Source organism: Polypterus senegalus, chromosome 14 (assembly GCF_016835505.1).
Source record: "Polypterus senegalus isolate Bchr_013 chromosome 14, ASM1683550v1, whole genome shotgun sequence".
Taxonomy (NCBI): Eukaryota; Metazoa; Chordata; class Cladistia; order Polypteriformes; family Polypteridae; genus Polypterus; species Polypterus senegalus.
This window is the reverse complement of record NC_053167.1, coordinates 142,830,245-142,843,013: the sequence shown is the minus strand read 5'-3', so window position 1 is coordinate 142,843,013 and position 12,769 is coordinate 142,830,245. Positions and strand designations below refer to the sequence as shown.

Genomic DNA, 12,769 nt, shown 5'->3' with positions numbered 1-12,769 from the left:
TCAAAGGAGGCTCAACTGAGTATTGATGTCATATCTCTGTTGGGTGCCCACATTTATGCACCTGTCTAATTTTGTTATGATGCATATTGCATATTTTCTGTTAATCCAATAAACTTAATGTCACTGCTGAAATACTACTGTCTCCATAAGGCATGTCAGATATTAAAAGGAAGTTGCTACTTTGAAAGCTCCGCCAATGAGAAACAAAAATCCAAAGAATTAAGAGGGGTTCATATGACTGTATATATATATATATATATATATATATATATATATATATATATATATATATATATATACTGTATATATAATGATAGATAGATAGATAGATAGATAGATAGATGAAGGATGAACAAAACAGCACAAACATAATTATGATAGCTTAATTTAACTTTTTCTTTTCAGTAGCGAAAGGCAAACAACTTTTGAATTCTGATCATTTAATCTACATGCATAAGATGGATCGATTTTTTTTACTATTGATTTAGGAGGGCACTTTATAATACAGGTATAGCCATTTACACTCCCGGGGCTTCATGTATAAACAATGCATATGCACAAAAAATGTTGCATACGCCAGTTTCCTCGCACACTTTGAGATGTATAAAAACTAAACTTGCCGTAAACCTATGCACATTTTCATGGTAGCCTCCTACCTTGCGTTCACATGTTTCTACTCCGTATTGCAAACTGGTGAAAATCAGCGTGAAAGCAGTGCTACTGTTTCCGTGTGAGATTTATCAAATATATTGACAATAATTGCATATCATTTACAAATTTAAGGCACTTGACTGTAATCATTCTGTAACAATATAATGTGTGTGGAATGGCTAAACTATTCCAAATACCATAACTGCTTTAGTGTTGTTAATCACAGAGTTTTGTAACCCATTGTATCTGAGTTTGGCGTCACAAGCTCTACAGCAGCTGATCGGAAAACCCTGCAGGACATTTACAGCACAAGCTGCATTAGGGAAGCCACCAGCTCTTCGATGGATTCCAGTCAGCCATACTCACAGTCTATTTGAACTTCTCCAATCTGGCAAATACTTCAGAGCCGTTCCTGCATGGATCTCGCGGTTCAGAAACAGTTTCATCCCAAGAGCTCTAAATGCACTCAGTCAGTTCATCAAGTGCTCCGGTAGAAATGCTTGTACTTAGAATTACAATCACCTCACTGTAAACCTGCAGTACAGTTGTAATATTGCACAACCTGAGACACTTTATGAACCATTTGCACTATATGTACATGTATATTGGACTACCATTAATATTACCATATTAATATTATTATTGTTATATCATTTTATAGGAAAATACATTTATAGAGGATATTGAATCTCATTGTGCCATTTAATGACAATAAAGGAATTTGATTCAATTCAATCATGTGTATTTATCGATGATGATGAGTGGCTTATTAGACAATTTAGACTTCCAAGAGCTATCCTTTTGGTGCTGTGTGCTGTTAGAGTACTAGGATGTATGCTTCATATCATTTTTATGATGAAATGTATTAAAGTATGTATATTATATTTTACAGATAAATTGTTCACTTCATTTAAATAATATATACAGTGAATAATTAAACATGTGGCCGAGCAGTAGTGATGAGCTGGCACTCCATCCAGGGATTGTTCCTCCCTCGCGCTGTATGCTTGCTGACAGGACCCTGGATGAATAGATGGATGGAATAACCCTAATAATAATAAATAATACATTTTATTTATATAGCGCCTTTCCCATGCTCAAGGCATCTTCTTATTTAATACGCTGTCCAGGATTTTAAATCACCTGTAGCTCGCAAACTGCTTGACCTATTGACCTGAAATTTGGTACACATATACTACGTGACCTCTACTGTCCGCTTTTGGGGTCATGATTTTTATTCATCTTTTAATTTTTATTTTGTTTTATTGTAGAATCAACTTTTAGCAGTGGATAGTGGGGCAGCCGTGTGGCACATGTGTATGGGTGCCGTTCTCATCCCTACCACCTTCGCCATCACTTCCTCTACCTCTTCATATCTTAAATCATTCTTGAGGCAAATTGAACAGTTAAGTGCCAGCTTAAGTGAAACATTAAAGAAAACGTACTAAGTAATTGCAACACAAACTCTGACTTAATCAGTTTTAACGTGAAAAGATGCCGACGGAAGAAGAGAAGAAGCGGGCAGCTAGGGTGGAGAAACGAAGAGCTGCTCTGGAAACAACAAGCAAATCAACCTCTGAGCAAACAAATGATGAACATACAGAGAAAGAGGAGGAAAACTATAAGTCAAGTTTAATAACTACACATTATTGTGCAGTCCGCCATTACTGGCTAAATGCATATTACAAATATTTTTCAGTGTTCCATGAAAGTTTTGAAGAATCAGCATTCTAAGCTTACAGCTGGTTTGACATTTATTACAGAGCTTATATTGTGGCAGTTGGTTTTGTGGAGAAAGAAAATGGAAGGACAGGAAACGAGGGTCACATCATAGCAGGCATACAGCGTGAGGCAGGACCAATCCTTGGACGGGGCGCCAGCTCATCGCTACTGCCCTGCCACCGTGACCTCATGTTTAATGTATGCTTTAATGCATTTCATCATGAAAATGATATCAAGTATATATCTTAGTATTATAAAATGTTCAGATAGCTGTAATATCATGAATGTAATCACTGTCTGCGAAAGAGAAAGCCCGTTTTAGTAGCACGTAGTGATTCACACACATAGAACACTTGGAATACAAAGAACTAACTTGCTGCTTTACTTACAATGGGATTTAAGAAACTAATAGATTAAATTTTGATTTTAAGATGAAGTTCTATTTTAATGACAATGTAAACTACAAGGTTAAAGTGGAAATTTCAAGATTAAAGTCGACATTTCAACCTTTTCTTTTCTGCACTGTGTCCCTATTTTTTTCTTTTCTCTGTGCCCTAATACGCTTCCGTATGACACTCAGACGGTGGGCAACGACTTTGAGATCTGACCACTTCTTTTTAAATTCAGTCACGGTGTGACTTTCTGAACTTGTACTTTTGAGTTTCATCCCATCAGTTTCCTTCTGCTGCACACACCACTATACCTTAGCCACCTAATCCTATGGTTTTCTTTGGAGTAGGACCTCCACTTCATATTTGGTGAAATTCTTCTTTTTTCCACATGTTTTTGCCATTGTCTTTTAACAAAACATTGAACAGAAAGGACTATTTATATTGATTTGCATATTCAAATATGTGAAATTCTGGCAGGAGTCGGGATGAGGCTGTAGGCACGTGCGTCAAATTTCATGTTCATTGGGATTTATAATAGGGAAGTGCAATGGAACTTGGCGCAGGCACAGTTTTATGCATCTGACTTTTTTTGTGTGTACACACATTTCCAGTTTTGTCCGTATGCCATGTTTTAGTGTGAATTCTACAGATGGTCCCAGGTGATCCATCAGGTTCAGTGGCGTAGCTAGGATGGGGTGGTCTGCCCCGGATGGCATATTTTTGGGGGTAGCATTATTGGCCAGAAGGCTCAGTACAATTCATGTTTAAGCAGCAGGGTTCAGAAAAATATCATTCATGAATGATTAAAGTAAAGTTCTTTGATTCTTATCCAGAAATGCTTCGAAAAAAATTTTCAGACTGTCCTTCTGTGAGGGCATCAGACACAGCAGTTGAAATATATGAGGTGTCAGGGATGCCAGGGGCCATGACCCGGCCGGGACGTCATGAGGGACCGGATGTGGGTCTGTGCCCACCCTGGATCACGTGGGGGTTGCCTTCCGGGTTGCTCTGTGGGCCACGGGTACAGGGCATTGAAGCTCCACCCTGTGGTCACCACCAGGAGGTGCCCCAATGCCTTAGGGACCTGTTACCCCAGCACTTTCGCCACACCAGGAAGTGCTGGGGGGAAGATTTATGACGACGCCCGGAGAGCAGCCGGGAGGACAGCCGGCACTTCCGCCACGCTGGGGCGTGGCCAGAGGAGGAATGCCGGGAACACCTGGCGCTCATCCAGGTCCTGTATAAAAGGGGCCGTCTCCATTCATTCGAGGCTAGAGTCGGGTGGAAGGAGGACGAGGCAAGAGAGAGCTGTGGAGGCGGCCCGAAGAAAAGGCATTGTGTGGCCAGGACTGAGTGTTTTGGGGTTTGTGCACGTGACTGAGGTCTGAGTGACCATTATTTGGGTCTTTGTGACCAATTGTTGTAAATATATTATAAATAAACGTGTTTGTGGGTGACATGAACGTGTCTGCCTGTCTGTGTCCGGGTCAACTTCCAAAGAGGCAATAAGGAAAATAAACAGAAACATTACACCGATAAGAATTTCTAGAAAGATAAACAACTAATTTACAATTTATAATTTCATTTCGTTATTAATCCGAATGTGTTCTCGCTCTGCTCAGGAAACATCCCCACCTATCATTTGTCATTACACTGGTTCTGGTTTGCATATTAAACTAATAATTAGAATATGGCTTATCAGTGCAGCGTCTATACTATATTCTTGTCTAGTTGATGCTTAGATAGATAGATAGATACTTTATTAATCCCAAGGGGATATTCCCAAACTCCATCAGCAGCATACTGATAAAGAACAATATTAAATTAAAGAGTGATAACAATGCAGGTATAACAGACAATAACTTTGTGTAATGTTAACGTTTACCCCCCGAGTCGCATAGTGTGGGGTCTCCTCAGTCTGTCAGTGAGCAGGATGGTGACAGCAGTCTGTCTCTGAAGCTGCTCCTCTGTCTGAAGCTGCTCCTCTGTCTTGAGATGATCCTGTTCAATGGATTCTCCATGACTGACAGGAGTCTGCTCAGCGCCCGTCGCTCTGCCACGGATGTCAAACTGTCCAGCTCCGTGCCTACAATAGAGCCTGTCTTCCTCACCAGTTTGTCCAGGCATGACATATAAATAATTATATGTGAAACATTATTGCTGTTTCTCTATATATTAAGAAATCTATGCAAAATGTATCTTAATTTTTCTTTATACAGTGGAACCTCGGTTCACGAACGTCTCGGTACACATACAACTCGGTTTACGACCAAAAAGTTCGCCAAACTTTTGCCTTGGTTCGTGACCACACACTTGGTATACGAACAGGCCAGTTTCCCTTTCGGTTTGTGCTTGCTGATGATTTCCGCACGTGTTGCATTGTTCTCGGTCAGACGTGCGTGCTTGCTTTCGCTGTGAACTCTTTGTGTCCTATTTCATTTCCCTTCTGGTTCGTACACACGGATTGCTGTATTTAAGCACGTGTAGTGCCGCTCCCTATTCATTGTTCGCAGTCAGACGTGCGTGCTTTACCTGCAATCTCTTTGTGCTCTACAGTATTTTGTGTGCTTTTGCACTTAACTATGGCTTCTAAGCAAGTGAAGAGTGGTGATTAGAAAGTTTTGCAGAAAATTTAAATTGAAGTAAAGAAAGAAATTATTGAAAAGTATGAGCGTGGTATTCGTGTTACTGATCTTGCCGCCGAGTACAAAATGTCAAAACCTACGATTTTTACTATTCTAAAGCAGAAAGAATCTATTCAAGCAGCTGATGTTGTAAAAGGTGTTACAGCGTTAACCAGGCAGAGGCCTCAAGTGCTGGAAGAGATGGAAAAACTGTTTACCAGTTTACACCTTTACCAATCTGAGAACCCTCGTGCTTTCAAGCAGCACAATGTAAACAAAGCCAGACTGCCAGTAATGTGGAGGGCAAACACGAAGGGTTGGGTCACAAGGACTTTGTTTTTGGAATGGCTGCATGAGGCTTTCGCTCCCATCAGCTAAACAGCTAAAAAACAGCAGAAACCCAAGAAATCACCTGAAAACATCCCTCCATCGTGGAGCCAGACTCTCCCTCAAAACTGTAACCTCCTCTCCACCCAGTTCCTCCTCACTTCATGCCAGAACTTGACTCATGCAAGGTTAGTTTTCTTGGTGGTTTATGGTTTTTGTATTACGGATTTTTTAAATGCTCCTTTTTTCCCCTGTGCTTAAAACTCATTAAAAAAAGTGTTTATACAGCGATCGGTTGCAAGGCTATAGTGCGAACTGCTGTATTGTTACAGAGAGAGAGAGGGTGGGCTCGCGTGCAGCTGAACGGGGGCTTGGGTGTTTTGTGTCAGTCTTATTCATTCAATGTTTTTACATTAGTTTACTATTACACTGTGCATTCTATGGCGTAATTAACTATATTTGTGCTTAATAATCTTTAAAAAAGTATATTTACATACAGTTGGTACGGTCTGGAACGGATTAATTGTATTTACATACAATCCTATGGGGGAAATTACTTCGCTTCACGGCCAAATCGGTTTACGACCGGAGGTTTGGAACGAATTATGGTCGTGAACCGAGGTTCCACTGTATGTCATTTTAATTTTCTATTTAAATAGGTTAACATATTCAGATATGTTGGAGGGCGGCAAATTGAAGTACCGAGCAGCACGAATTCAAGCTGCGCCACTGCTCAGGTTCCGTCATTAGCCAAATGAACGTGTGGCTTTTCAGTACAGCCTCACTCTCACTCATGCACTTGCCTTCCTTAGCAAGGTTTGGACCCCTGACCCCCTTGTTCTTCTCCAATACAGACAAGTGCTTCATCTTTCAGTCCTGCACTGGTAGCTCTTCAGAGAAGAAAGGGATTGCTGCAGCCTTTCTCATGGCCACACTCCAGAATATGAGGTCCCTGAATTTATGACCAGGCCGAGCAGTGAACTGATAGAGGAAGCGATGAGTTGGGGTATGTTAGGGTTTTTTAAAGGCAGGTGTGGCCATCTTGCTATTGATTGGTTTCTAAGATGCACATAAGGCTGTCTTTTTTAGGTGACTATTGGAGCAAAGTTTTGTCCATCAAGTCTGCCAATCTTTGAGTTTTAGCTCAGCGTTACGCAACCTTTAAGTATTTGCGACCCGAGTTTTCATAACAGTTTTAATCGCGCCCCCTAATGTTTTTTTGAAACCCTAATAAAATGTATTCCTATATTTTTTGCTGCCAATACACCGCTACAAGTTTAATTATACCTACTGTGATGGATGTCCGGCAAGAGTTGCCGGTCCTCACCCCCAGGCCTCCAGGAGGAACTCTCCCGACAGCATGGACGTGCCCCGAGTTCCAGCAGGGCCTCATGGACTTTGTAGTTTTTATACACAGCCCTGCTGGATACCTTGGGGACCACAAGGAGTCGCTGTAGGCCTATAACCTGGAAGTGCGTCCTGGTCACGTGAATGGGAGGAATGACGTACTTCCAGGTTGAAGAAAAGAGAAGTTTTACCTGGCCCAGAAGTAATAGAAAGTCACGTGGACTGAGGGACAAACACTTCAGGGTCAAGGACTATAAAGGACTGTGGGAAATCCCAGACGGACGAGCTGAGTTGGGAGGCAGGGTGGCTAAGCGTCTGGGAGTTTGGAGGATTGAATTATTGTATTGTTTATTGAGTATTGTGGAGAGGAGCGTGCTTTGTGCACAATATTATTATAATAAATAATAATTGGACTTTTTATCTGGTGTCTGATGAGGGGTCTGAGGGTACAGGGGTGCGAGGAAACCCTAATTCTGTCACACTACTTAACTTTTATCGACATTTATCTAACTCTATATTTATTTTTCTAGTATCAGAATGTAGTTTAAGTTAATTTGTTTTGGTTTCAATAGATGTGTTTTTCATATTTTTGATTCTTGTTTTCTTTTTTCACATTCTCGTGCCCCCTTTTTTGTTACTCTAGGGGGGCATGCCCCACAGGTTGAGAACCGATGTTATAGCTCTTGGTTTGACTTTGGGTATTTACATGGTACCTTATCTTTCTTTCTTTCGTTCTTTCTTAGCTAATGCAAACATAAAATATAGTTACTTATTTTAAAGTATTATAAACTAATGCATCTCCATAAAAATAAATAATCTGTCAGTCTTTAACAATTACTTGTGGGACAAACCATACCCAAGTTAAAATGTGTATTAGTTGTCAAACTCACCCAATCCTCCCATTTGTTTCTGTGGCTAAACTATCAAGAGGGAAGGTAAACTGGTACATGAACAGTGTGTGACTTCTGAGGTCTTCCTGTTTAATTGTGGTGGCGTCTTCATCTTTGGCTTTCTTTTTCATTTTCTTAGGTTCACTTCCAAAGGACGACACTGAGAAGAAGAAGAGTGAATCTTTATTTCAACGCTTTTTCAAGAGTTCACCTGGTGAGTTATTAGACGCAGTGACAGAAAACTTCAGGATTGTGGTTTGCAATCACACAGCATTAGTGACACCAGTCTTCATTCATTCAGGAGAGCAACCTTTGTAAATGCTTCTGTACTTTTAAAGTATTAGTTAGCAATCACATATTCTGCTATATATTTGAACATTATTGCAGGAACTGATTATATTGTCTGTAATTTGTATAGAAAAATATGCAATTCGTATTAAAAATACAGTGCAAAGCACACACACATTTTTACACACTTTGAAGTTCTGGTCCTTACACAGCAGTGGTGCCTTTATTCTGTAGCTCGGTGTACCAACTTCATGGCCTGGCAATACAATACAATTTATTTTTGTATAGCGCAAAATCACACAAGGAGTGCCGCAATGGGCTTTAACAGGCCCTGCCTTTTGACAGCCCCCCAGCCTCGACTCTCTAAAAAGACAAGAAACAACTCCCAAAAAGATCCTTGTAGAGAAAAAATGGAAGACACCTTGGGAAAGGCAGTTCAAAGAGAGACCCCTTTCCAGGTAGGTTGGGCATGCAGTGGGTGTCAAAAAGAAAAGGGGGTCAATACAATACAATACACAGAACAGAACAAATCCTCAATACAGTATAAAAATAAAAATATTACAAGTACGGAGCAGAATTTAACAGTAGATGACATCCCATAATATGATTTGAGTCCTGGAGACCTCGGCCATCAAGCTGCCTCCCCCAATTGGCCATTCCACAGCTGAGTCAGTGCTGGGCCAGCCAATCCAATGAAAGGACCCCTCAGTCCCATGATTCCTGCGATCCTTCATAAGAGATGACTTTACATCCGGCAGGCAAAACAACTTGGCAGGTGGGCCGTGGCACCAAGTGCCACATTTGAGTACCGAGAACAGAAACAGAATAGGTGAGGGTTATTATCAAATTATAAACTATCCTGTTACTTCTGTTTTAGTGCTAATGACTAACAACAGAGACGCAGTCTGTACAGTTAATCAGCAGTTCTAGTCAGGGTGTGCTAAACTGAAGTCGTGAGTCTTCAGCCGAGATATAAAAGCTGAGACCGAAGGGGCATCTCTTATAGTAGCAGGTAGACCAGTCCACAGTTTAGAGGCCCTGTAACTAAAAGCTCAACCTCCCACTGTTATTTTATTAATTCTTGGAATCCTAAACAGATCGGCATCTTGAGATCTTAATGTGCGCTCAGGTTTGTAAGTCATGATAAACTTTTTTATTATTGCTATCTATTAATGTAGAATAGTATTCTGAGCGAGCTTTAAAGAGAGCTTTTTTATATTTATTAACACTCTCTGTCCATGCAATTTGAAAGACATGTAGTTTTGTTGTTCTCCATCTGCACTCCAGTTTTCGACACTCTAATTTAAGAGCTCGAGTATTTTCATTAAACCAGGGAGAGTTTCTATGTGCTTTGATCACTTTTGTTTTTAGGGGAGCCACTGTGTCCAGAGCATCTCTCAAGGTCACATTATAATGTGATATTAGCTGATCTAAATGGTTTTCCACAATTACACTCGACTTTCTCAAAGTATCGACAAATTTTGAAGCAGAATTAAAATCTAGATGTCGCACTGTCTTTGTTTTAATCTGTGAGTGCGTTGGCATGGGCAGAACTAAATCAAATGTAATAAGTAGTGATTGGAAATAACTACATTTAATGGAGTAATATTTAAATATTGAATTTCAACTTTATCAGTTATAATTAAATCTAATGTGTGGTTATGATAATGAGTTGGACCTTTGACAATCTGACAAAATCCTACTGAATTTAACAAATAAGTAAAACATTTGCTAAAAGTGTCAGTTTCCACATCAATGTGTACATTAAAATCCCCCATCAGAACTACGTGATCATAATTTATAGCCAAATCAGACAGAAGGTTGCTAAATTCAGTCATGAACAATGAATATGGCCCTGGTGGTCGGTAGACTAGCACTATAATTGTGTTGGAATCTGTTTTAGTATTTAAAATGAATGCCTCAAAGGATGTAAATTTGCCTAAATTTTTAGACGTGATTTGCATTTTGTTACAATGAATTATTCCAAGGCCTCCTCCTCGACCTCTCAGAATCTCTAGACTTATGAAGGAACGAGTATCCATCTGGTGACGCCTCTGCTAGGGGAACAGTGTCACATTTACTAAGTCAGGTTTCAGTGAGAAGACACAGATCAGATTTTGTACTTAATATAATATCATTTACCAAAACAGCTTTATTGCCAACAGAGCGAATGTTCAATAAACAGCATATAAAACTGTATGGTTCTTTCTGAACTGGTGATATATTTTTTGTTTTAATTTGAATTAAATTTCTATTACAGATGCCCCTGGTGGAGGGTCTGGTTTTATCCTTTGGTCTAATTATACACCTTATTTTTTGGTTATCAAATAATTTAAGGTTTGTATCAAGACTAAATTTACTGGATGCCCCACAACAGGGATTATGGGTAACAGCTTTAGGAAAATAACAGGTGGGATAAAGAACAGCCTGTGATTTAAGATCAGATGACTGCGGCCTGGATGGTGCTCTGATCAGTCAACCAGGCATTTTTGCTGCCATATTTATGCCATACATAAGATCCCCTCCAGTTGGGATGAAGACCATCTCTTTTGAAAAATCCAGGCCTTTCCCAAAAATCATCCCAATTGTTCACAAATGCTATGCTTTTATTTGCACACCAGGTTTCTAGCCAGCAGTGAAAGGAATGCAATCTGCTGTAAATCACATCCCCTCTATATAATCTTGGTAAGGGACCAGATACAATTAAATTCCGACATTTTCTGGCAGACAAACACGTTCACCTCTGCTATGGAGGCACACATGGAGACAGCAGAGAATTTACACTGGAAGTTATATGTTTGCCAATGAAAAGGACAATTAAGGTAGAATTAAAGAAAAGGTTTTATAAAAATGTATTCATTTAGGTAACATGTTCTTTCATGTGATTTGCTATTGAACATTTGTGACTCCCAGAGGCCCCCAGTTTTATTTTTCTGTGTCGTTTTTCCTCCCCTAACCTGTCATGCAGCGGACTCAGCTCAGGTTACAGTGGCCGTTAAAGAAAATCCTAACAAGTTTTATTTTCTTATTCACAGCAAGAAACAGGAAAAGTCGACAAACGGTATGCCGGTCCACTTTAAACCGAGTGAGAGATGTGCCTCTGGGTGTTTCAGAAGTGAGTGTTCTGGGTGAACGCATTAAAACATTAGAGACAGCCTGGAAAAGCTGATTACAAATACAATCAAAGGGGTTTTCATTTATTAAAGGGTACCAGGAACTCAGAGTGAAAGATTAAAGGTTTTATATCAATAGTGGGTGGACAAAGAATTTAGTGGTAATTTGAAATATACCAGAGCGGGCATCTTTAGGTTAAACTGGGCAGGTTTTATATAACTTATGTGTTCTAGGAGTCTTGATTTAAAGTATCTGCCACTGCAAGCCCTCATCTTAGGTGTCTCTGTGGAATAAAAATCATTACAGTCTAGAAGTGACCTAAAATACCTGCAGATATTGGACTGCATGTGTGCTCAGGAAAAGTCAACCATTTGTCCATAAGTGATACTTCGAATGCTACATTTAAAAAGTAATTCTAAGTAACTGTTGTTTACATGCCGTCAAACTGAGATTGCTACTTGTGTGTAAACCAGATGATCACAAGTACAATACTGTCAGTGCATTTCTGGTGACAATTCAAGGCATTACCGTTCGGATTATACAGTTTGTACCTAATACAACTGTGTCCAGCACTGAGAATTAGCTGCAGGTGAAATGCTGAGAACGGCGCCCTGGAAAAGTCAGTCTGCTTAAAGTGCCACCAGAGAGTCACAAAGGGGATGAATAAGAACAACGAGAAGAGACAATCACAACACAAATAATAACCAAATGCTGATTTTGTATTAAAGAATCACTCAGCACACAATCCACACTCAGGCCCTGATAAAGTTCAACAGCGATGAAGGCAGCAGTGGGCTGAAGTTCTCCTGCTCCTCTGGTTGTTGTTTTCTTCAGTTGCTGTTGAATTGTGCAGACGTTCAGAGGGTGGAAAGTGAAAGGGGGCCGCAGCTCAAACGTCCCAGGGCAGACTGGCTCATTGGTTGTGGTCCTTCAGTGAGCCTGCGGTGAAGTAATTGTGGGGATCTCAAGTGTCTGATCACAATAAACCTTTTTAGAGCTTTAAGTTCATACTAGCCGTGCTACCCGTCTCAGAGGGTTTGAAATCAAAGTAGTTAACGTAGACCTGAGAGTCAACATTTGCAGTGCATCATCTATTAGAATAATGCATGGAGCAATAAAATGCATTGCATTCCTACAGATGGCACATCACAAACATTTACAGTAGTAAAATGCCACCAATAGATGGAGTGTCACAAACATTAGCTCTGCTTTGGCACATCCCATACTAAACGGCATGTAACAGAGACATGGCAACTGGACAGACACACAGGCTCTTGTGCTTTCATTAAGGTGGATGAGCTGTTTTCTGTTGGATGTTCTCAGTGTTCATGTTTGCAGTGCAGTGTCCCTCAGTCTCTGTTAAATGATAAAACAAACAGGCATAGTCGTCCCTTGATTTAATGTGTGACCTGCA

General features: G+C 40.2%; 1 protein-coding gene across 1 annotated transcript in view; it reads left to right on the top strand.

Moving 5' to 3' along the window:
• Nucleotides 1–12,769, top strand: part of LOC120514355 — a 128,062-nt gene that overhangs the window by 19,710 nt on the left and 95,583 nt on the right. The window contains exon 3 of the mRNA XM_039734672.1: nt 8,093–8,167. Coding sequence (XP_039590606.1) covers nt 8,093–8,167 — 75 coding nt within the window. The remainder of the gene's footprint in view (nt 1–8,092; nt 8,168–12,769) is intronic.